Raw genomic sequence first — 24,674 nt, 5'->3', positions numbered from 1 at the left:
AGTAGTAACGTTCTTATAACAATATCATAGAATAGTAACATTCTTATAACAATATCATAGAACGATAATATTCTCATAACAATGAAATCCCTTTATTTCGTTTATTTTTGAATAAAAACATTTAACATATCTATCTTTCTGTTTATCGTTGAATAAAAAAATATAACACGTCATATTCGACAAAACTGTAACGTTAATTCTGCCCGAAAATGGACCAGAGGCACAGCAATCGGTCACGCTACATAATCTGTTGATCCACTATCTACGATCTTTATCAAGTAAAGAGATTGCAAACGACTTGCTCGCGAACGAAGATTCGCACGCGACTTTAAAGAACAGATCCCTAGAGAACGAAGCGCTGACGTCGATCGCCGGATCGACGAATCGATTCGCTCGGAGCTCTTGCTACCGTCACGGGGCGATGGCAACGAGTCGAAGTTCCAGGAAGGTTCTCGATCCCAGCAAGGAGGCGCGTTCGAAAGCTGCTCGTGGAATTGTAAAATCGCAGAATCATAGGAATCGCGTAACGGTGTGAGTGCACCGAGTGCGGCACGCGATAGCGAGATCGTTGGTGCGAGATAGCTCGACGTAGGTGAAAAACAGTGATCAACGCCTGACGCAGTTCGAGTACTTAATCGCTCAGTTTATTCGTTTGGACAATTAAACGATACATATACATGGTGTGTACGAATTACGTGTCTGTCTCTTTCTCTCTCTCTCTTTCTCTCTCTCGCGCGCGCACTCTCGTTCTCTCCCTCTCTCTCTTTCTCTCTTATAGGTCTAAATACATCGACAGCGATCGAAGGCGGACACAGGGCGTCGAACACGACGCAAAGTGCTCCGCGCCGCGATTGCGTTTGCTACGTTTTTTTTTTTGTTTAATGATAATAATAAAAATTAAGTATAACTACCCTGTAAAATACGTAATGCGAAAGTTCATTGATATTCGTTTATATTTATTCGTGATTGTAATTCACTGATACTCGAGAATGATACTATCGTTCGGGGGGGTTAGCGGTATAAATAGGTAAACGCTCTCTGCAATTCAATAGATTCGCAAGTTTCGAAGGAGACCTATGATATAATGGATTATTCAGGCAATCGACAGTGTCGGGCAGTGCGTTCTCTCCGGATCGACGCGCGATATACTTTTATCGTCTTCGATTTGAACCGTAACACCGCACCACGAACGGATGGCGTGTCCACCAAGGAAATACCCTCGATGACAACTGGCGACGCACGGATTAAAAGATTTCGTTCGGTCGTACGAACACGCGGGCGAGGCTTCGTCGATGAGACCACGGCGTTTCGCCCGTCCACGATTACATACATCTTCTCTCCCTTTGATCCTTCTCAAAGTTTACAAGTTCGCCCGAGCGCACGTCGACGAGCGGCAATGGTATGAAATCACTATGAATCGTGAAACCGCGAACATTCTGCATATACCTCGATTAGCCTTTCGCGTGGAATCGTACGTTTAGGTGGGTAGGTGGCCCGTCCTTCCTCTAGACGTCTACCGCCAGTGTCCAGCAGTCCCGAGGAAAGAGCAGTCTCGACGCGGTTTCGTCGCGAAATCACGAGAACGAGAATATGAAGTTCGTGGACGCCGTGTACCGAGAACGCGCACCCATCCCGGCAAAGTGCGAGCCGTTTTCGAGCCGTAGCCGACGCTTGCGAACCGCGACACAAACAATGCTGCGCCTCGCGATCGGTTTGTGCTCGCGTGAAAAATAATCGAATGCTCGCTCGCCCAACGAAGATCTCCTCGATGATTTCCACTATAAATTACGGATGCACGACACTGGAAGAGAATCGTGAAATGCAACGGCTACGTATAAAATGCGTAATGCGGTATCGATCGTACGTCGTTCGGTAATCGTTTTTTTTATACTGCCACGAGTAGAAATCGTCGCGTTCGAAATCGACGAAATTCAAAGGAATAATTAATCGAACGATCGCGCCGTTTCGCGCGTGAAAATTCAAGAAAAAAAGAGTAGATTATTACATGGTCCCTAAAATAAACAGAATGAACTCGACCGCGGTCTGCGTACGCGAAACTGAGATATTGTCTGCGGATGCGTAACATTTATCGATGCTCTCGTCGAACAAAATACTGCTGTGATTAACGCTGACACGGTATTACGCGTGGCGTTCGATTCTCGCGCGGTTCGATACTTCTTTTTATCCGTTTCTTCCTCTCCGTCTCCTCGTCCTGTTTTTCTTAGAGCTACGATATTCAAACGTGGCATACCGTTCTTCCCGACGGGCGTAACAATAATTTCGTAGATTCCGTAAAGAAAAGTGGAGGTATAAAATCGACAGGGTTCCTTTTTTTTTGTTACTTGTAATACACGGGACTCGTCGAACCATAACGTCAACGTGTGACCGTTTTCGATGTCTCGTCTCGTCTCATCGTCATCATCATCATCATCATCATCATCATCGTCATCATCGCCGTGAACAATGTCCTCGTTTCCAGGCTCTCCAGTATCTTTTTCTTTTACCTTTTATTATAAATATCTAAGGTACGACACTGGTAAGTTATATATGTATATGCATACACATACGCATTATTTATATGTATATGCAGATAGTTGTATATAGCGACACCGGTTTTCTCGTATGTCTAAAGAATCAATGCGCCGTGTGCTGCGAGCACATGATTTTTTCGTACCCTGTTTCCTTCGTGTAAAAACAAGCTACAGATTTTCCGGTACCTCTCCGCGTATTAACTCGTATATACTCGAGTTCGACATGTTTCGTTTAACTGTTTTTTTTCTCTGCGATGATCGTTCGCGTTCCGCGTTTGATAATTCGTCGTTCTCCACGGTTAATGCCGGTAAATCGGTAATGGTTCTTGCGGTGGTAGTGACGGTGGTTTTGGTGGCGGTGGTGGTGGTGGCGGCGGTGGTAGTGGTGGTGGTGGTGGTTAATGATGGTGGTGTGGTAATTTGTCAAAATTCTTTCGATCTCGATCGATATACAGGGTGAGAGTAAAACGACGATACTATTTTAGTCTGTATTAAAATTACTTAAGAGCCTCACTAGTCCGCCTCCCCGAGGAGGATTCATGTATGTTCCGCGTCCGTGTCTTCGTCAGTGTGAAATGTAATTATGTCTGTCGTCGATATGCGTGCGAAAGTGTGCTTTCGTCTTCGTGTGTGTGTGTGTGTGCGCGCTGGTGTGCGTGTTCCTGTGTTCGTGTGCAGGGATGTGGGTGGATTTGCGCTGGCACAGTTTCAGAGATCGGTGTCGTACCAGGCTGCGACCTGGTTGTTGTCTTGCGGCGGTGCAGGAAGCTCTTCTAAATGATCGAAACTCAGGTCACCCTCGTGCGCTACGTCCATAGTGTCCATCGCGCCATACGTCGACCCTCCACCTATTTCCAACCCTTGCATGGAATCTACTGGTATCTGGCCATAACCTGTTGCGGTAGAAAATTGTCATGATCAACACCAACGGTTCCGATTCGATCCGATCACACGAATCGACAAGAACTACGCCGCTAAAAGATTTTGCTAAAAAGTTTCCTCAACCAGTAAATATGTAATGATAAGTATAGAGCACAAATTCTGCTAAGTATTCGCAAAAGATATTCTTTTTCTTGCCGAGAGATTTAGAGGAAAGCAAAACATTCGTTGCTCTTTCTTTAAAAGATATAGGTATATACATATACATATGTATACATGTATATACGGGTAGGTAGAATACATAATATGTTTAGATACGACGACAAACGATAAACGATAAACAACGTGATCGTACAAAACGTGATCAAAAATTCAGAAGCAGAACGACACGCGCGGAAAAAGGCGAATGGACTTTTCGAGGTAGCGAGAGAAACGACGAGAAGTCATCGATACCGACGAGAAACTACAAGCGAAGTTTGAGATAGATCGTACAAGAACCACCAGTATATCGTTTTTAGCGATCGAAAGATCGGCACCGGCCGATCGACAAATTCGTTACGACTCGCGGTAGTCGGACATAGTTATTTGCATGACTGTGCGCGTTCTCTCGGCACGTTCGCGAAAGTGAACACCTTATCTAATTACTTACGAATACGTTTTTCTATTCTTCTTTCCACCATAAAGTAGATTCAATTAGGGAAAGGATAACGAAAATTGTGTCATGCATGAAACGTTCTTTTCTTTTCTTTTTTTTCTTTTTCTGCGTGGAAAAAAAAACGATTACGAAAAAACCCTATGAATCTCTGTGTGTGTGTGTGTGATGTGCGTGTATAATACGGTATCAACGAGAAAGTAAAATGTGCATTCGCAAAAAACGTGCAATTACAAGTAGGATACAATTTACAAAAACTGAGCGATAGAGATACATACGTGTAGCGACCATAATATAAATATTAAACGTAGAAACAATGAAATGCGTGTGAAGAACATGTAGCGATTAATATAATAAAAAAGCATAGAACAGTATAAGTAAGAGCTGAGTGTCACCTATGTTACTGCGAGATACTGTTGATAGCCTGTATTTTAATATAAGTCCGTGGGTTAAGCTGCTGTTAAAACAACATTGAATTAAATGCGCTGCTTTTTCTTCTTATCGTCGTGTAATATTAAGATACGCTATCGCATATACGGGTTATCGCGAGAAAAACGTTTGAAAATTCGCGTATCGTACAAAAGGCGATCCCCGCACGGCCAATAGAACTCTATCATAGAGAAACAAAGGAAAGGCCACGAGAGCACACCGCGAGAACCCCGCACTACACAACACCCCATACAAATTCCGTTCCCGATGCGCGAGCCAAATAATTCCGAGGCGAGCGTTCAACGTTCCCCAAGTAGGCTAAGATCTATTAGAACCGAAACACGCTTGTTCTCAGTAATTCGCGTGCGGCGAGATGCTAACCGCCCATCGTTGGGGAATGATTCTACAAGGTTACAATCGGAACACCCTGATTAAGGATTATCACGAGCAGAGAAATTGATTTTTGTAAGAATCAGCTACGTTCCACCGAGCTTCTCGATCGTTCGAAAGCGATTATCGGATAGAGAAAGGATGACGCCAGTGACTTACCGTGCGGCTGATACCCTCGACCTCCGTGGCTGCTGTGTACGCTAGGAGGTCCTTGTCCATACATACCATCATAGCCTTGATCAGGGCCAAGCATGTCCTGAAGATTAGGTAGCTCAGATCAACACAAAACGTATCTTCTCTTGTAGGCGTGTCTTTAACACCGCGTCGAGAGTAAAGGGCGAGTAAAGATACTACTCGTCGTCGCAGTATCGAGTCGATAAATCGCGGTGAAAATTAGTAAAGGCGGCGGTGATACGATATATGCATATGTATATATGAATATGAATATGAATATACGGACACGGATACGGAGACGGGCATGGATGCGGATACGGACACGGAGAATAGAACGTGTGTCGGTGTGCAACGCGTTTGTTGCGTTCAAAAGATGGAAGAGAGAGAGAGAGAGAGAGAGAGAGAGAGAGAGAGAGAGAGAGAGAGAAGTGAGAGCGATGAGTGAGAGAGAGAGAGAGAGAGAGAGTAATATCGCGGCAATGTCGTTTTCGTTACTCAGCTTTGAAAAAGGGTTGAAACACGAATGGAACGAAACGCATTCTCATGCATAACGCAACGTTGCAAACTGAGGATGATAATGTATAAAGTCATCGCTGTACATTTATTACAGGTTCCATTGCTCCATTAGGCACGACCCTGGCACTCGATCTACGTTCAAAGACAACGCGTTCGATAGGAATGCATTTACTATTCTGCATACAACTATTCCGAAACAGGCCGAACGAACGAACGAACGAACGAACGAGACACCGTGAATCGACACCGACGAACGTACGAGTATACACGGCGCGATAGTATATATTTATTCATTTCCCCGGCTCGTCGCCGATGCGACCGCGCGTCGTCGAAATTAAAGGAAAAGAAAAGCCAGGTTTGCGTTTCTCGTTTGGTTACACGTTTCAACTTGCGAACATGTTTAAGTTGTGCAAACTGGAATAATGGATAACGACATTTACTTCTGCAAACTATCTAGTCGTACACTTCTAAACTTACATGGCGGGGAAGATTACGTGTGCGAGTATGTACCTGCTGTGTGACTAGGTACTAGGTCAGGAGAGTATTCGCTATCGCTATTCCGTTTTCGTGGCTCAATTTACTTAACACTGTGTAACCGATCTGTGTACAGAAGGGAACTTGTGTGTGGCAAATTCTCCTCGACTATCCGAACGCTGAAAGTCTGATCTATTCGAAAGCTACACACGGCACACGGTACAAGGAAATATTAAATGGTGCATATTCTTATCGCAGCACATGCCGCCAGATCAGAAAAATAGATAAAATAACAAAATAAATGGTCCGTGTTACAAAGTGTCGGTAAAAAAATAAATTTAGCCACGGCGTTAAGCGAGGCATGCATCGATACTGAGTTAAGTATTTTACGGTACCTGTAGGTCCGGGGGCATCGCGAAGTCGCCGTTGTTCCAGAGATTTGTGTCCTCGCGGAACAACGAGTTGGTCAGCTCCATGGAGAGCCGTTTCTTGTATTCCTGCGGTTTGTCGTCGCTCATGCGGAACAGTACGGCGGCCGCATACGTGGCGACGCCCTCGTTCCTAGAGTGGAGCAGCTCCGTCAGAGGAGCGGTAGCACCTTCTTGTTCGATCATTTCGGCACCTTCTTTGTCGGCGGCAAGCTCACAGAGCACTCCGGCCGCTACGCGTTGGATGTTCTCGATCTCGTTAAACAGCAGCTGCGTGCAAAATGTCGCAGACCAGCATTTAGGACGACGGACGAGGCGAGGGAGGAGCGCGCCAACGTATCGAACCAAGGAAGTTTCGTACAAACCTGCACGAAAATCGGAATGACGTTGTGCGATCTGATGATCACCCTGTTGTGAGACTCTCTCGCGAGAATATGGAGCGCTCCAACGGTTCCCTCGACAATTTCCTCCATGCGTACACCGCCGTCCGCGAACGCTGCCGACGTTTGTTGGCTTCCGGTGCTCGCCACTGACGATCGTTGCTGCTAAACAACAGATTTCGTAAATTTCCGCTTTCGGATTGGTTCCGGGTATCGGGGGGTGCATCGAGGATCGGGTGTAAGAGGGGGATTTGATATTAGCCTACCCGCTGTGCCTCGGGGAAAGCGTCCATCAGAAGCCTGACGAGATCGCGAATCGCGCCCTGATCGCGAAGAGGTCCGTGATTCGCCGGGCACAGCGCCAAGTTGCGAATCAATCCGATCACTGCTTTGACGAGGGGCCAGCGCGACGGTGGTTGCAGCAGTTTCACCGTCACTTGGATTCCATAATTCAAGCGGATAGAGTTTTGCGCGGTTTCAGCCTCTCCGTGACGCGACGTTAAATGACGGAGCGCGCACACCGCCGGCTCGCTGATCTCCTCCCGACTGTCCGCGTAAATGATAGTGCGTACTAGGGCGTCAACGCCCCCGACCTGGCAAACCGTTACTTTGTTGCGCTGATTGTTGCAAGTCAGATTCGATAAAATACCGGCGGCGCATGTGACGACATTGACGTCGGTCGAGCTCAGCATCTGCACCAGGCTCTGCAGCAATACCTCCAACCCGTCTACCTTTGTGCCGGCGTCGGACAAGTTCCGCAGCGTCCACAGACAATTTTGGACGAGCCTCTGGCTCGGATTCCCAAGATGCATCGAGAGCGCTTGCATGCCACCCGCGTCGACGATCGCGGGTTTATTGCTCGGACAGACGGACAACACCTTCAACACTCTCGACGTCGTCCACAGCAGCTTTTCGTAGTCGTAGGAACGCATTATGCGCACCAGCTCTATCGGTCCTTGCGAAGCAAGTATGATCAGCTTGCTCTCTTGATTACCGTACGCCAAGATTTGCAGGCAATCTGTCACTATGGCCAAGAATTTGACGTTATTGCGTTGAAGCAACGCGACCATCTTCTGTAAACCTCCGGCAATGCGGACTGCCATCTTGGAACCATCCTGGTGCAACAATAGATTGTGGAGGGTCGTTATCGCGTAGAAAAGCACGGACTCCATTTGAGAGCTTAACAATTTAACGAGGGCGGGTATACCGCCGCTCTTGAATATAGCCAGCAGACCTTGCCTGTGGTGAGACAAATTGTGCAAGGTACCGACCGCTGCTTTGGTCGACTCGAGGTCGTTGCTCTTCGAAATCGCGTGCACCAACGCGTCGACCATTTGAGAACTGTTCATGATCGCATGACGAGAGGCCTCTTTTTTCGAGAGTTGGTGCACCATTATCGCGGCCTTGGATACGACAACCTGATCTTCGTCGTTCAACAACTTTATCAGTTCTGGTATCGCGCGAGTCGCCAGATCCGCGTCGTCTTGGTAATTGATTAAATTGACAACCGCGTGCTTCAACATCTGACTAGGCTCTGCCAGTCTCTGCACGGCAGTGGGTTGAGCGGGGTCAAATTGAGTAGAAGGAATTTCTATACCTTCCTCCAACGTTTCTGGAAACATTGCTGCCCGTACCCGCTGGGATCTCGTGTGGCTCAGCTGTTGATTCATTTCGTCTACCTGATCTTGGGTAAACCCCTGCGCGAAGCCCTGATCCAGATCGAACATCAAAGGATCCCCCTCCATCTCGTCGTCCTCCTTGCCCGACAAGGAAGGAGTCTGGGTGACGGTGCCAGAATGAATTCCAGAGTCCACCATGTAAGAGTTCTGTTGCCACATCAGGGTCTGTTCTTTGGTGGAACCCATGGGCAGATCCCCGGGTCCCTGGTAGTTCCCGTGAGACACTGCCGGACGAAACAGCGTAAGGTAACTTCGAAGCCCTTGAAATTTTTCTGCGGCACGAGGCAAGCATACTTACTTGGTCTGGACTGATTCAAAGACATTTGGTAACTCATGGCTCCTACGGGAGAGTCTATCCACACCTGGAGTAAAGAAACGTTGTTATAGACACAGGAACGACGTGACAATAATCGAATAAGGTCGCGGCGCAAAGCTCCGATGATCTATCGCGTTACGGATCAGGAAGCGGGGAGAAATCTTTCGTATTACGTGTCGCGAACGTTATTCGTCACACGCTGCAGGCTACAAAGAGACGCGAAGACGCGCACAGGGTCAGTGCACCGTACCGCGAATAATGGAAGGAGGACGGGCCCGCACGGAATGTGGTCAGAATCGAAAGATTGTTCCGTGCGAGCGTCCTCGCAGCTTCCGTTCCGTCGCGCGACGAGCGACGGGTCGCGCGATACCACGAAACGGCACTATATTCGATCCGATGCGATACCATTCGAAGGAATGTGCCAGAAAGTCACTCGGTAAGGAGCACGGCTAGAGGTGCGGAGAGGAAGCGCGAACGATTCTCTCTCGAGACGGAAGGTAGAGGGACGCGCGTGGGCGTGCGGCACACAACAAAGCCTCCGAGAATCCAATGCATCACCATTTTCCGAGGATCGACGACCAGCGAAGAGCGGTGCGCGGTGCGCGGAGGGCAGAGAACGGAGAGCGGTGAGAGAGCGACAGGGAAGCGAGAACGGAACAACGGAAGAACGGCAAAGAGAGATACGATAACCGCGATTATATACGCGTACACCGTCGGAACACGGAGCAGAGAGAACGGAGAAAAGAGCACGGTGGAGAGAGAACGACGGGGAAACAGAAGACGAAGGCGGAAAAGAGAAAGAAGACAGAGGAGGAACACTTTGACACACCCAGCGTAAACACTACCGTCACGGAAATGACAAGTTTTTTCCCCCCTATCGGTCGACGTATGTACGATGTAATGGCGAACGACCGAGAGGCAGAATCCTACTGTGCTTACCGTATCGCGAGGATCGACCGAAGGCGATTCCGTGAATCGTGCTCGAACGAGGACACGGCTGGCTCGGCACCGCGACACTCGATCCACCAAATTCCCTTTTGCCCCCGTGAACCGACCGCTTCTTCGCCTTATCGCTTCTCGCCACGGAGCTCTCTTGACTTGTCTCTTCGCTCGGGTCCGCCAACTAAAGATGGCGGAAAACGACGCGCAATCTTCAACGCTGCCGCCACCTGTCGGCCACGAGTCGCGGAGTCGCCGTGCAGCGCCGCTATTCGCCCGCTATGTATACCTATACGTGCCGCGGCGTATATATACGTACGTGCACGTTGCACGGTGCACACGTACACACACCTTGTGTTCGACAGAATATATATATATATCTCTCTCTACTGCTCTCTGTTCGCTTCGCGACGCAACCTCGATTAGCCGGATGTCTCTAGGAAGGAGGGTATTTATCGATTTTTACCCGTTACGAATACTCGATCCCATCATCCGACGCGACCCTCGACGCCTCTCCGTTCCCGAATTCCACGATTCCTCCATCCGACGTGCCCATCCGACGGCGTGTCCAACCGAAACCTCCCGCAAGATCTCCCCGAATGTAAGTACGTACGCCTCGCGTTACCATCAATTCGATCCGAAATGTGAGGTTATGAAGCCGATCGACGACTCGCCGATGCGACGAACGGGCGATCGGCGAATCGCTCGCGTTGGTACCGTCGGAACAACGCCTATCGAATCCGAAGGATTCGAAAGGCACTCGGTTATCGGTTCTATCTCCGTATCACCGCGCCAACGATGCTCCACAAATATGGCGGACCTAATATAGGTATCGCGCAAAGTACGATAGATACGAACTAGGCAGGCCGTAGCCCAGTCGTAGCTCGTAGTAGCTCGTAGGAGCTGAAAAGTATGCCAGCTGCTGGAACAAACAGCTCCCTGTAACGGTCCAATATCTCTGCCCGCCGGCAGACTGAAGGATATAATATCCTGTGGTCAAACAGATCAATTTCAATTAAAAGACAATTCTCCGGGACACGGCAATTTTTTAATGGATTCCAGTGGATATTTGTCCATCCGCTGCGGCCGAGAATTTCTGATCGAGACCGGGAGTAAATCGTGTAGCCGGACAGCTAGAATGCGCGGAAAATAACAGACACTGGAGTACAAAGTAAAATATACTGGCCGTTTGGCGGGAACACCATTCGTTATCGGCTGCGCCCACGCCGATTAATTTTCGGATGCGTGATGGCGGTACCGTTCCTTCCGTTCCGTACAGTGATGATACATTTTACGTCAGCGCTGATATTGAACGGATAATCGGAAAAAAGGAAAACACGCCTCGAAATATATCACGCCGCGCCGATATTTCAATATCGACGCGCGCGCGGACCGTCCGCCGAATAAATTTACGTTCGTTCTTTTAATTAATCACGAGCAATAACTGCGTTATGTTTCGCATAATGCGAAAGATAAACCGCACGGCCGGTACTTTGTCGACGATTCGACATTTCGCGCACACGCGTCGCCCTAATGAACGATGATCGACGCGATGAAAACCACCGCCGTCGCGGCCGCCGCCGCCGTTGCCGCGCCGTTCCGCTCGTTCCCTGTTTCGCCGAACAATTACAGATTTCTTATTTTCAGCCCCGTCGAAAACGCGCCAATAAATCCGCGGGAGATTAATCGTTCGAGGAAAATTCGCTCCGCAAATATTCCGGCTCGTTCCCGATTTATTCGCCGGCTGGTGGTTGGTTCGCCTTCCGCGCGCAACAGAAAATACTACATACACACAGTGCTTATTAAAACGTCCCGTAAAGGATAAGGAGTTAGGGAGAGAGTTAGTCCCGTGTAAACGTTAGGATAAGTATACCGACCGAACGGCCGGACACTTTTACGATGATTCATCGGCCGAAAGAATACGCGTATTTTTCTGCCACGGGTTTCATTTATTTATATAAAAGTCGGCTACGACGTATACTCGTAGGTTTCATTTATTTACGAGCCTAAACGGGGGATCGCGTAGCCCACGCCTCGCTATATCCGGAGGATACCGGCGGATACCGGCTGCCCCTTAACCAGATCGGCATAAGCGAGCGTTTCTCATTCGCCAGAAGTGAAAAAGCGACTCGTCGTCGGCGATCGTTCGCTCCGGCCCGTGCTCGACGCGATCGGGGAAACTAGTTCCGGCCAGAAAGACAGAGATTTCGGTTCGGCGCTCGTTCTCTCGTCCGGCTCTCTCTCTCTCTCGCTCTCTCTTTCTCTCTCTCGTGTTCCTTAAATTTCGCGCGGCCCTCGAAAAAGCCTGTGGCACCGTCTCGAAGGCGGACCAGGTAAAGCATAGAGGGTGACAGATGCCTGTTCAACGGTGCCTCCCCACCTACGCGGCATGCTGCTGACACGAGCGTTTATGTCTGCATAAATTCTCATTTGAGCCCCGATAATAAAGTAAGCACACGAGGGGGACGGACACACGTTGCCCGGTTCGGCGAGCACAGGCTGATACATAGATCACCGTTGAGCGTGGGGCAAGAAAAGGGGGGAAGAGTGGAACGGGGTTGAGAGGCGGCCGTAAGGGGGCCGATGGGGGCCGAATGGGGGCCGGGGTTCCGTGGTTCCGGGGGAGGGAGGGGGGCGGGGGAGGAGCGGCGGGGCCGGCGGGGATGAGGAGCTCAAGGGCTGAGAGGTTCGCAGGGGTGGAGGGACCAACGACGGCTAGGCATATATTTATGCGTATCTATATAAGGTACACACGGGCACGTTGCCTCTCGAACGAGTCACTACACAAAGCTGAACGCACGCGCGTATACAGCATTCTTGAGATGCAGCGTGCTTAATTATATGCATTCTGAGAATCTACGCGAGGGTCTCCTTCGCCTAATGCCCGTCCCGTGTGCGCACCGCGATGCTTCGTGTTTACGCAGCGACAGAGAGGTGGCGAAGAACCGAGCCACCGTCTCCCGTTCTCGTTCCACCTTCTCGTTGCTGTCGCTGTCGTTGTCTTCGTTGCTCGTTGTCCGTTCTCGTCGTTGTCGTAGTTCTCGACAGCGCCCGTCCAGGAACCGAATGCTCCGAAGCCGCTATGAAAATCGGAAGTCCTTCTATCGGACGACGACGACGACGACGATGACGATGACGACGAATTCCGAAAGCCGAGGCGAAGAGGCAGGATGCGCGCGGGTCAAAGTTTCATTGATTTTCCCGGAAGTCGGAGGTGCGAAAAGGTGGAAATGACCACTCGGTGGTCCCCGGGGAGGCGAACGAGTCAGCCGAGAGAAGTTTCACGGACACGGTTTGGCGCGACGGCGGCGGCAGCGGCGGCGGTGGCGCGCGGCTTGGCGCGGTTGATGGAGCACCCTCGTGGCTAATGTCGAGCGAGGGTGGTGGATACAGTCAGCGTCGTGGACGACGAACGATGCCCGATTCATCACCCGGCTCAACGGAAGGGATTCACGCAACTCCCAAGACACAGACAAATCAAGGGAGTGTCGAAAATCAGCGGAGGTATATCGCGGGAGGGCCGATGCGACGCGACGAATAGTTTCGCGCCCCAGGATCGATGGCGACCAGCACACCCCTGGGAACCCGTGTGCACTGTGCACGATCGAGAAAGTTCCGCCGAATTATAACGCGTCGGCCTGCGCGGAACTCGAACGGAGATCGGCGACCAAGGAGAGGAGAGCTTGTAAAATCGGATTAGGGGCACGCGGTGGTCGCCCGCGGAAAAGTTTCGCCGTGCAACAAGATCGAGAAGAAGAAGAAGAGGAAGAAGAAGAAGAAGGAGAAGAAGAGGAGGAGGAGGATGAGGAGGAGGCTCTCGAGATGCTAATAGCAAAGTGGGAATGCGAGTGAGCGCAACGAATGGGTACACGGGACAGGAGGACAAGAGGACAGTGAGGCAGCGAGGGAACAGAGGGCCCGGGGGACAGGGGGCTAGAGGCACAGGGGGACAGAGGGATAGAAAGGATAGAAGGGATTGGAGGAATTGGAGGGATTGGAGGGATGGGGCGGATAGGAGGGACAGGAGGGTAGCGTGGTACGTTGGTACCGGAGCAACTCGTCGAGATGGTATCCGGGGCGTGCCTCGTGTACCGCGGCGTCGTCGAATCGAAACCCTTGGCGAAGGTCATCGAGATCAGCGCACTCGGCACGTCGATCAGACGATTTTGTGCGGCACACCTGCGCTCGGGCTTATCCGGTCTGCGGTGCGCGGCTCCTCGCAGAGCGCGGTCAGCGTGTGGGTGCGGGCTGACAGCTCCTATCGGAATGGCTCGGATAGGTTATTGGAGGTCCTCAAATGGTATCGAACAAGGTTTTGCCGAAGCGCGCGGGAGGGGTGATAAGAGGGAGCGGTTTCTCTAAGTATCGCGAAAGCCACGCATACAAGACGGTATACGCACACTGGCTGCTCCACCACGCTGCACGCTGCACGCTGCACGCTGCACGCCGCACACTGCACACGCGGCCGACCATGCACCGTACCCGTTTCCCCGTGTGCGATGCACCGTATGCGATGCACCCAGTGTGCCCTGGGCCGAGTGTGCGGCCCGGCGGGGCCCGATCGCATACGCGTGCACGCGCGCACGTGTGCGCGAGCGGCGCGCATATCCGAATAGGAGTGTACGGGTTACACCAGCACGATCGAAGATCGTTCCGAGCTTACGTCGATTTCCGTACGTGCGACTCCACGGTCCGGTCGCGATGTGTGCGTAAATCGAATGCACGCGCGTGTACGAGTCCGAGATTGGCCGGTCTACTCGATGCCGAGGGAAAAGATACTGCGGGACGTGGCCATCACTGATGAGCCAACCCACACCGTGCGACAGCGACAAACAGGACAGCACCGGGACAGGACAGGACCGTCTCGCTCGGTATCAGGACTGTAAATCCGGGATTTTATTCGCCCGGTATCGAGGTTTATAGTGTCCTCAGTAGTGCGGGGATGTGTGCGCGGTTCGCTCTCGTACGTGTGCCTGAGTTATGTTCAACCGTCTCGCGGCAAGACGTTTGCATATCTCCGCTCCTCCGCTCTCCTATACGAACCAACGTCTCCGGGGGAGACGAGCCGAACCGGGGGAGGAGGAGGAGGAGAAACCCGGTGAACCTGGAGGGGAAGGAGAGGCGAGGAGAGCGCCGGAGGACGATCCTCCCCGCCCTCCTGCCCTTCGGGAGAAGAACTCCGTTTACCTCGGTCCGTCATCCTCCGCCTCTGTCCGCGAAACGAGACCTTCCTGAAAAACGCGCGGTTTATCTTGGCCCTCGGTATCCCCCGTATACACCGGGTATTAACCGGCTGTCCGGCGAATCGAATTTATCGGACGGTCTGGCTTTATCGAACGCCCCCACTTAACGTCCCGCTTAATTAGACATCGGCCGACCGGTGTGCTTAATGACGAAGGAGCCCCGATGACGCCAGGACGCCAGGACCCTCTTTGACGCCCTATCGCGCCAGCTCCGCGTTTCCCCCGCTCTCTCCGATCTCTTCGCTTTCTCTCTCACTCACTCTCTCCCTGCCCGCGCCGTTCCCTCGAAATTCTCTCGACTTCAAACTCGCCGACTTCGAACGACCAAAAAACCTCGTCCCGTCGATTTCTCGATCTCTCGATTCCTCGATCTTTTGTCTGCCACCTAGAGCTCTTCTCTTCCACACCGAGGTCCCCGACAGTTTGTCAGAGGCGTGCGATACCTAGACGCCATCGCGACGATGCTCGGGCTCGCCGAGTCCGAGTCGGAACAAGAGAGGACGAGCATAGTAGAAGATCGTCGGAAAGAGAAAGGGAAAGCAAGGGAAAGGTGGGAGAGTTCGTAGACAACGCGACGCCGATTACGGTCGATGGCTGTTTTACGGTCAAAGATGGAATAATCGTACGAGTTCGCACTACCGACCGTTTTAATAAGGGGAACGATAAAGTCGAACTCCTGGACGTTGGCGAAAACGTCGGAACGCATTACGCGGCAATCAGGGGCCGATAATTTTCGTGTTACGTGACAGCGATTGGCCGGAGCTACCGGCGCGGCGGGTCGGCCAATACTTTGCCCCTTCTTTCTTTTGGTTCTGTACTCGGTCGACAAGAAACGCGGGACCATTGCCGGTAATCAGGGTCGATGGGAACGATATTAAAATTATGGAGGAACACGTGTCCCGCGCGGATTCCTTTGATCCTTCGCGTACAACCTCCGCGCTTCTTCGCCCTCTTCGGTCGCTCGAAGGGAAGCTCGAGACAAAAGCCCCGTTGTTCTTCTCGTCGTCTTCGTCGACGTACGGATCGCTCCGCGTTGGACGTTGGACGCGAGAAAAAACTCGCGGGGCAGTTTCGCGCGGGCGCGTAAGAAATATTTACGCTACCGATAATACGTAACCCCGAGTACGCTCCGAGGATAACGATAAATTATCGGGTCGGTGTTTGTATTAGAAATTGATTACGCGCCATTGATTATTCGGGCAGCGGTAAGTACTGGTTACTCGGTAATAATTTATCAGAGCTTACTATTAGTTCTGTTGTTCCCGTTTGCTCCTTCGGGTACCACCGGGCTTCGACTCGGACTAGGGCTTCGGCTTGATTTCGCGCACGGAAACCGAACACTCGGGATCCTATTTCTGGCGAACGGAAGCGTTGTCCGCACGAACGCTCGAACGGCGCCGAAACGGGACCGAAACGGGACCGGAACGGGATCGGAACGTGTTCGGAACGGGACGACGAATCCGGCCGGTGAAAAAAGTGCGCACCCTTGGGCCGCGATCGTGTTCGCGCCCCTTTCGTACGCGACAGCAGATCGCAGATCGCCGCGCAACGGGGGTTGAACGATCGGCACGCAGGAACGCCGGTGACCGCGACCAACGGACTTATAGAAATAAATTCAATTGCAAGAATAATTATCGCCGCTTATCCACGTATAAAGTAGGATATCCTACGGCAGGACTCGTGACAGGTACCAATTACCTTCATAAATGAGAAGCATTCAATTCAATTTTCATAAATAAGAGCTATTCAAATGAGAGGGGTGAGGTGACGCGGGATAAGAGCAGAGGGAGCAGGAAGACGTGGACGAGGAGGACGGGGCGAAAGAGGAGGGCCGAGGAGGAAACGGAGGAAGAGGAGGAAGAAAAAGAAGAGACGCGCTCGAAGAAGAAACGAAGAAAGAGATGACGATGATGATGAAGAAGAAACGCGAGCGGAGGAGGGGAAGAAAGGCGTCGAAGAGGCCTCGGAAGAATCTGGGAAGGGGGGAAGAAGAGAGAATCGGTCGAAGAAGGTGGAGAACGAAGGAGGCGGGCAGGCAGCGAGTTTTGGTGGCGGGGAAGTGATCTAAGCGATGCGACAGCGGGGAGTAAGCTGGATATATTGCCGCCTGAGAGCGCGCTGTTTTCAACCAATTATTTCTACTTGTGGTTGCATGACGGGTACGGGCATGGCCACGGCGGGGTGGGTCGGGGGCGGCAGCGTACGAGAAAGAGGCGAGTTAATGCCATAAATACATCAGCGTTATGGATGCCAGCAATTATATGAGCCCCGACGAGGTGGAGCGCCTCGTCGTGTATACGTATGTAGTATACACCTATACCCTCCTGGGTCTGTCTGTACACACACGCGTACGTGAATGTATGACATGATCCTTCGGCCCCGGATACCTCGGCCTCACCTTGGTTGCAACTGGTCCGGTTCTCACGTTAAATCGAATCCGCTGCCAATCGAATTATTTTCGTCTGTCGTCCGTGTATCCTATCGGGCCGCTTTGCCTATTAGAGCCATTTTTATCGCTTACCGTTGACAACGGAGCGGCCCCGCGCGATCGCTTTCCAGCTCGTTAATCGCTCGGCGAATCTTCGCCGCTCTTCCTCCTGCGCCGCGAAAATAATCGCGGATCCTCCGTATCCGGTATCGCGAGCGGGATCCGAACGCGTTGAAAACGCTTGAAAAAACCGCTAACGTCGGTTTAACATGTCCGACAACGTGCAGGACGCGTCGCGATCCGAGACGCGGCCGGAGACAGCTGGAGACGGCCGGAGACGGTAGGCGGTAAAGCGTTAAACGAAAGTTGAATGTCGAATTCGAATCCGAATATTTTCGACAATATTGCGAACACGAAACCGTTGCGGCGCAACGTCAGACTTCCGACCGTTTTCCCAGCGTGCACGGAGATAAGGTCGTCGCGGACGAAAATGAATCGAGTGATTTTATTCGCGGCACAAATCAAGAGATTATTTCCTCCTCGCTGGACCTTGGTTTTGCTTATACGCCGCGCCGTACTTCGTGGTCTTGTGAAATTGAATCGTTGCGTTCGCAGCCTTAAATTATACGTCGTCGCCAACACCCACGCGCACCTACCTACCCCGGTATATTCACGCGCGCGAGACTGCTTCCATTCGAGAGTCCCTCGTGTTTTCTGGATTAAAACGTTTGTTTCGACGGGATTGCCTCGAGTCGACCTCTTTTATTACTTTACTCGGTGACTTTGCATTTTCTTCCCCGACGATGTAATATGCCTTTAAAACGTAGGCCCCGCGGGCAAGGACGTTTTAATTTTCGGCACCGTCGAGATTCTTCCGCGTTTCTTCTCCCTCCTACTCCTCCTCCTCCTCCCCCGTCCTTCCTTCCACTCTCTTGGTCTCTCGCTTTGAACGCGATAAACGGTAGCTGGCCAAGATTGGTCGCACGCTCGAGACGAAATGAAACATGGAACGATTAGAGGAGAACCTACGAGGCGGACGGGATCGGATCGGATCGTGTTTCGTGCGGCCGCAACGAGGAAGAGGAGGAACTCGCGTCCGGAGGACATTAATCGATCAATCTTTGCGAAAGTGTCCGACGGCGAGGGGTGAAGGCGACGTGACGCAAAAGTTGAAGCGTCTCGCGAGTAGCTGGGGCGCGATTCTCGTGCGATTCTCGTGCGATTCTCGTGCGAGGAGCCCATAATTCTGGCCCGTCCATCGTGCCAGGCCTCCATCCGCGGAGGCGATTGGCCGTAGCCACGGGTGTTCCCGACGCTTTCTGGCCCCTATACTCCTTTCCTCCTCTGCCATCCTCTTTCCTCGCCGCGTCCCGAGCGCCGCTGGCGCTCTCATCCTTCGGCATCCTCGAGATCTCTCTTTTAATTCTCGGGGGCTCAATTAAAATCGGGACCGGCTTTCTCCCTCGCCAGCCCTGCGCGCTCGCGTTATCGGTATTATCTGGAAGGCGTCGTTGCGCTTTTCATGGATCCGTTCGGTTAGCCTCCTCTCTAAACCGCTCTTGCTAGATCCACGATTCCGTGGAAACGATTCCCCGTGGCCGGCCTGCTCGATAACTGCCCTCCAATTAGTGCGAAAACATTTCTCTGTTGCTTTTTGCCGCGGCTGCACGACCGCCGCCGCCAGCGGGATTCGATAAAGATCTTACGAGCGAGGATTTCGTGACCTCGGCTAACTCCCGCGACCCCCGTATCGTGGACATCGTGGTGTTCCTGCCGTTGCCGGGACGATCGGTAGCCGCCTTCGTTGCCCATCGAATTTCAATTGTCGCGTCACGATGATCGCGAATACCCTCTGTCCGGCCGTATCAATCGTGTATCTACTACCGTGGTCGTGGCGAAAGGGTTCCTAGGCGAAACTAGCCGCGACCAGCCGCCCCCCCCCGTCGTCCACGCGACGTTTCCGAATAATCCCACGGATTCGATTATCCCCTAGGAAACGTTCAACAGGGAGAGGTACGCCTCGTAACGTCGTAAACACCTGCCTGGTCGCGCGGTTCGTCGTTAAGATATTCTCAACAAGGTTCGGAAGGCCTTTTCGAAGCGACCGGGAACCAAGGAACGGACGGCCAACGCAAACAAAGTATCATCGACAAGCTGTACCGGCGGGATGGCGGGACACGCGGGGCGGCGAGGCGGCGGCGCGGCGCTCGGTGGTATACTGTAAATCGTAAGGGACCGTCCATTGAACCGGGAGGACCCGGCTATTAGGACCATCACCGGGATGCTAAATGACATCGGTGGAGAGCGCTTAGTCCGGCTAAGGACGACATAAAGTTGCGTGTACGAAAATGAATGTTTGCTGGAATTTATTATTGCCGGGTCCGGCTCGTAATTCAAAGGAGGTTGGCGTTATCTTCATCAGAGGATGCACCGGCTCCGGCACCGGCGAAACGCCGCGTGAGCCCTCGCGATGCTCCGCGTCGTTCGCATTAGAATCATTCTTGTATACGACCCACCGTGCAACCAGTCCACCGTCGTCGGCACGGTCCATCCATCGTTGCGCGACCGCATCTTCGAGCCGATATACGCGTCGACGATACGCCGATACGAGCCGTTTTACTAACGCCGCGATCGCCGAAAAGCGCGCGGCGCGTTTCGTTGATCGAGCGATTCGTTGACGCGCGGCGAAACCCGCTCCTTCGCGGAAGGGTGGCTCTCACCCCCGTCTCCTCCCCCGAGCCAGTCGATAAGGGAGAAGACGCGAGTGGATTTGGCAGTCGCTTCGTAGAAATAGTCAATATTTACGCGGCGGTTCGATCGGCCGTCAGAATCGGGTAACGTCGCCGGGAAATAAGAGCAACGGAAGGCAAGCTGACGTGGGTGTTACCCACGGTAGAAGAGGGACGGGCATCAAGCGAGTAACCTACGGAGGCATCGGTTGGCAAGCTTTCGGGAAGATGGCGCCAACGGTACATTAGAACCTAGTCTCGATCGGACTCCCTTTCTCTCTCTCTCTCTCTCCCACCCCCGATTCTCTACCCCCGCGTATCCGTTTCCGGCAGGATGCGCCCTACGTCGGCGCGCTTTTGCTTTTCGATTCCCCAAAAGATGGAATCGCCTGGCGCTTTCGAAAATTCTCGGCGAAGGGCTAACCGCGCGAGAAGACTTCTTTCGGGAAAGCCGCGCGGATCCCGACGCGATTCCGCTGCGGAAACACGCGAGATCGAGGGGGAGGACGATGACGGGATCGTAAGAGAGAACGGAACGAGTCGAAAGAAACGCGGATCATTTGGGGAAAAGAGTTCGTAGGTGTCTCGATCGCGGCATAAAGGGCCGTGGAAAGGGAGGGCGAACGGCAGCCAGGAAGGGACAGCAGGTGCTTGGGTCCCAGCGAGAGTAAATCCGGCAGAGTCCTGGGATGCTGGGTGTAGATTGCTCGCCTCGCATCTTCCACGCGCGTGCTTTTGTACCGATGACGCCACTGAAATACGGTTGGCCCATTCTCGGCCCTGGAGCAGAAACGCATGCACCGTGCCTTGGACCGTACAGGAGTATCGTGGGGTCGTACGCGATTCGTAAGCCCGAATCCCCGAAGCCCGAGTCATCGTTGGTACGATGAGCGAACTCGCGCGGGCCTACGGCCAGAAAAGACAGGAGGAGGGACGGTTTTTGTTTCCCAGTGACATTTATTTGGGTGCAAGGGGACGTGGGGTTCTCGTTTTGCATAAGTCAGGTGTATCCGTGTGTGAGTAGAGGCACCGTGATATAAATCCTCGCGCGAGGAGACTGCCCAGTGGCTATGCCTCCGTCTTTCTCTCCTCCCGTCCCTGCTCTTCCCATCTTCATCGCCCTATCTCTATCTTTCCGTCTTCTCGCGTCGCTCCGGCTCTCTTTTTCTCTCGGATCGCAATGCCGCACCGTCGCCCCCTCCCCCCCCCCTCGTCCCTTTCCTATCTCCGGCTCCCATCTTCTTTTTCGCTTCTTCGTTTCCTCGCTTCTTCGCTTCTTTGCTTCTTCGCTTCTTCGCATCTCCCTTCTCGCCCCCTTGGTCACTTGACTGGACTCGAGCGCACTATGGTGCACCCTGTTCTGCATATAATGCACCGGCCACCGTACCACCCCTCTTCCGTGCCAGCAGCAGCAGCAGCAGCAGAAGCAGAAGCAGCAGCACCGGCACCAGTACCAGCAGAAGCTGCACCATCCGCTCCCTCCTCCCCCTCCCGTACACCCTGCCGTTCGCCAGGGAACTCGCCTCCGCACATGCATGTCCACCGGCGTAACGTTGATGACCCACGAAAGGATCATTACCGAGGCAACGGGCACCACGCCGTTCTCTCTTGCCTCCCTCGCCGACCGAGCGGCCAAGGGTTCGTTTAAATACCGGCGCCGCTACCGAAAACTAACGAGCCGATAAGCGGGACGGTTGTTAAAACGCGCGCGGCCGCTCGCATAACTCGCAACCACCACCGCCGCCACCGCCGTCTCCCGTCCTCTCGGCGCTCTCTATTCGAGACCGGAATCGAGCCGGATTCGAGCCGGTCCACGGACGATTTCCGTTTTCCACGTGGACACGGTCAAATACGAATCGGCCACGGTTCGCTGTTCCACGTCCGTGCGAGACCGTCGGCCGTAGATACGAGGTTAAGGAACAGTGGAACTGTTCGGTGGGAAGGGTGGAAGGGAGAAAGGGAGACGACGGACGGAAGATCGAGAAAAGAGAAGGGCGGAGGTAGGCGCCGAGTGGTAAAAGGAAGACGACGACGCCACTTTTGGCCGCGAATAATTCAGACGGGGGAGTCGTTTAAACGTCGAAGCACGTCGCCCGACAGGTGTAGGCATCGATTAGCATAAGGTAACGACGCCAACGAGCACGTAAACACGTCCTGCCCGGGCGATCGATGGATCACGATCGCGCCGATCTTTCCAGCGATCATGATTAAAGTGGGTCTTTAGAGTGTTCGACGTAACGGATCGGTCGTTCGTCGTAAGAACGCGTCCGTGAGCCATTCCGTGTATATTCTCGGACGATCCTTCTCTCTCTCTCTTTCTCTCTTACTCGTTTTCTTCTCCCCTCCTTCGCCTGCTCCTCCTCCTCCCCGCCCTCGACCGACCGTCTCACTCTCCCTGTCCTCCGAAGCTTCTTTCACCTGTACGAGAGAATCCCGGGTGACCTTGGCTGTGATTAACACCCAAGAAAGTAGAAACACCGGCTCGCACATACGTCGACCCGAGTCGGCGGCAGCAGGTTCAAGGTCATCCGAGAAACGCACGGATAATCGACGGCTCGTCTTCCACGCGAAAGCTCGAACGAGGCCGCGCGAATCGGTTCGCGTCGAATTTCGCGAGGTCGTAGCTTCGAGATCGTATCCTCCTCGTCTCCGTTCGGTCTCGTCGTCCTTTCAAATTTGAGGGGGCCCGGAGCCGGGACGCGCGACCGCCAACGAGATTCATACGGCTCCTCTCTTGTACCAGCTCGTTACCGGCTCGTATCGTCCGAGCCGCACCGACGCGACGCGGCCGGCCGCGGCCGTTGTTAATAGGGACACACCGGAGACTTTTTGTAAGGTTGCGGTAAGTGCAGCGTCATTGGTAGTACTCTCGTTGTCGTCGGAGTTGCTGCTACCTGGCTCGAACTCGCGCGTGCACGGCAAAAGGATCACAGGCATCCCTTATATGGCTTGTCACCGAGGTTGCCGGGATAGGATAATAAGATACTACCTTCTTGCTCCTGGATCCTGGACAACGGGCGGTGGCCGTACAGATCGTGACCGTCCCGTCCCGTCCCGGGACGACGCACACCCATACTCGCTCCGCGCCGCGCTATGACTATAGTCGGCATGCTTCTTTCTTCCACGGACTTTGTTTCCCGAACGCGTTACCGGTTACCGGTTACCCCGCCGAGCCCTTGTTCCCGTCTTTCCGACGTCCCACCTAATAATCGTTCTCCAGCCTGGCAACGAAGCCTCCCCCCTTATCGAGCCCGGATGCTTCATATCCTAAACGATCGCCTAAACGCGTCCAAGTCCATCCAGGTAATTTATTTTCAGAAGCTGTGCTTCGAGACAGCCCGAACGATTTTATATTTATATCGTGGAATTACGCTAATATGATTGTACGCAGGGAGCAGAGTTTACGGGGGATTAAATGCACCCTAATTGACGCTTAGAAGATTGACCCTTAAAAATAGATAATTCGGGAAGAGGAGATACGATTAATCCAGCCTTGCGACTCGTTTTTATAGTTACCGATTGTCAACGATTATAAAAACTCTTCCGAAATTGTCCAATTTTGTGGACAATCCGAGCGTCAGTTAGGGAGACGTTACTGTAGTATTAAAAATATGCACAGAATTGAGGGAATTCGGCGCAAGCTTCTTCGTTTTATTGTCTCTAAAATGGGTCATCCGTTTTCGCGATTGGGCCACGACTATGATCCATTAATGTCCTCGATGAACATACGCTCTCTGGAGTCCGGAGGAATCATCGTTGACCTAAGTTTTATGCGCAAAGTTGTGCACGGTATGACCGATGATCTTAGGCGTTACATACTTGGTTTGTTAACTTCGATGCTCCTCCTTGTTTCGCCAGGTCAGCACCGTCCTCTAGAAATCTCATCCTACTCGTCGTGATTTAGCGCGACTGACCCGTTTTACAGAATACAGTAATGTCTCTTTAATTGACGCCCAGATTGTCCACAAAACTGGACAATTTGGGAAGAGGAGATACGATTATTCGAGACTTTTGGCTCGTTTTTATAGTTATAAATTGTCAACAATTATAAAAATGAGCCGCAAGGCTCGGATAATCGTCTCTCCTCTTCCATAAATTGTCGAATTTTATGAGCGTCAATCTGAGCGTCAGTAAGGGAGACATTACTGTATCCGAATTCGTTGACAAAGACTGCAGAAATATTTGCAGTCGATGTTACAAGACTTAGAAGAAATCTTTAGAGATATATTTTCTGTTTCTGTTGTAAAAATGGATGTTTATTCGTACATAAAAATAAAATACAATTAACGACTGCGTCGGTGGGCCGCTCGAAGGAGAAGACGACGCCAACACGTGTACAAGGATCGTATCCCGATAGCCGGATGTCGCCGGTGGTTTTCCGAGACGGACGTGCGAACCGGACATTAGGCTGGTTATCGGTGATTCCTGCTGGAAAGTAATTATTAACGCGGCGAGTCCCGAGAGCGACCTAAACCGATACGTTACCG

At 52.3% G+C, this 24,674-nt stretch overlaps 1 protein-coding gene across 7 annotated transcripts; it reads right to left on the bottom strand.

Moving 5' to 3' along the window:
- Nucleotides 1-622: 622 nt before the first annotated feature.
- On the bottom strand, nucleotides 623-9,988 carry arm (armadillo). Of its 7 annotated transcripts, none has more exons than XR_013033188.1 (8): nucleotides 9,407-9,640; nucleotides 8,831-8,894; nucleotides 7,120-8,756; nucleotides 6,839-7,018; nucleotides 6,441-6,743; nucleotides 5,041-5,137; nucleotides 4,458-4,519; nucleotides 3,286-3,424 (listed from the first exon to the last, which is right to left on the bottom strand). XR_013033188.1 is itself a non-coding variant. In XM_076521180.1 (7 exons), the coding sequence occupies exons 2-7, from the start codon at nucleotides 8,865-8,867 to the stop codon at nucleotides 3,240-3,242; spliced, it is 2,439 nt and encodes an 812-aa protein (XP_076377295.1). In that variant the 5' UTR covers nucleotides 8,868-8,894; nucleotides 9,788-9,988; the 3' UTR covers nucleotides 623-3,239. The 7 variants fall into 7 exon arrangements, 5 of the variants coding, with proteins under 5 accessions (XP_076377295.1, XP_076377296.1, XP_076377292.1 ...); XR_013033189.1 differs by having other exon boundaries at nucleotides 4,458-4,516; XM_076521180.1 differs by lacking the exons at nucleotides 4,458-4,519; nucleotides 9,407-9,640 and adding an exon at nucleotides 9,788-9,988 and having other exon boundaries at nucleotides 623-3,424.
- Between the last annotated feature and the right edge of the window lie 14,686 nt (nucleotides 9,989-24,674).

This window comes from Megalopta genalis, chromosome 4, assembly GCF_051020955.1.
Source record: "Megalopta genalis isolate 19385.01 chromosome 4, iyMegGena1_principal, whole genome shotgun sequence".
In the NCBI taxonomy this organism is placed as follows: Eukaryota; Metazoa; Arthropoda; class Insecta; order Hymenoptera; family Halictidae; genus Megalopta; species Megalopta genalis.
This window is presented reverse-complemented; position numbering and strand designations above follow the sequence as displayed.

What these genes read in the sequence shown, in the direction of transcription:
- arm (XM_076521177.1), bottom strand. An exon ending in CTTTCCCCGAGGCACAGCGG is followed by an intron (nt 7,019 to 7,119) that starts GTAGGCTAATAT and finishes TCTGTTGTTTAG; the next exon opens with CAGCAACGATCGTCAGTGGC. An exon ending in TCATTCCGATTTTCGTGCAG is followed by an intron (nt 6,744 to 6,838) that starts GTTTGTACGAAA and finishes TTTTGCACGCAG; the next exon opens with CTGCTGTTTAACGAGATCGA.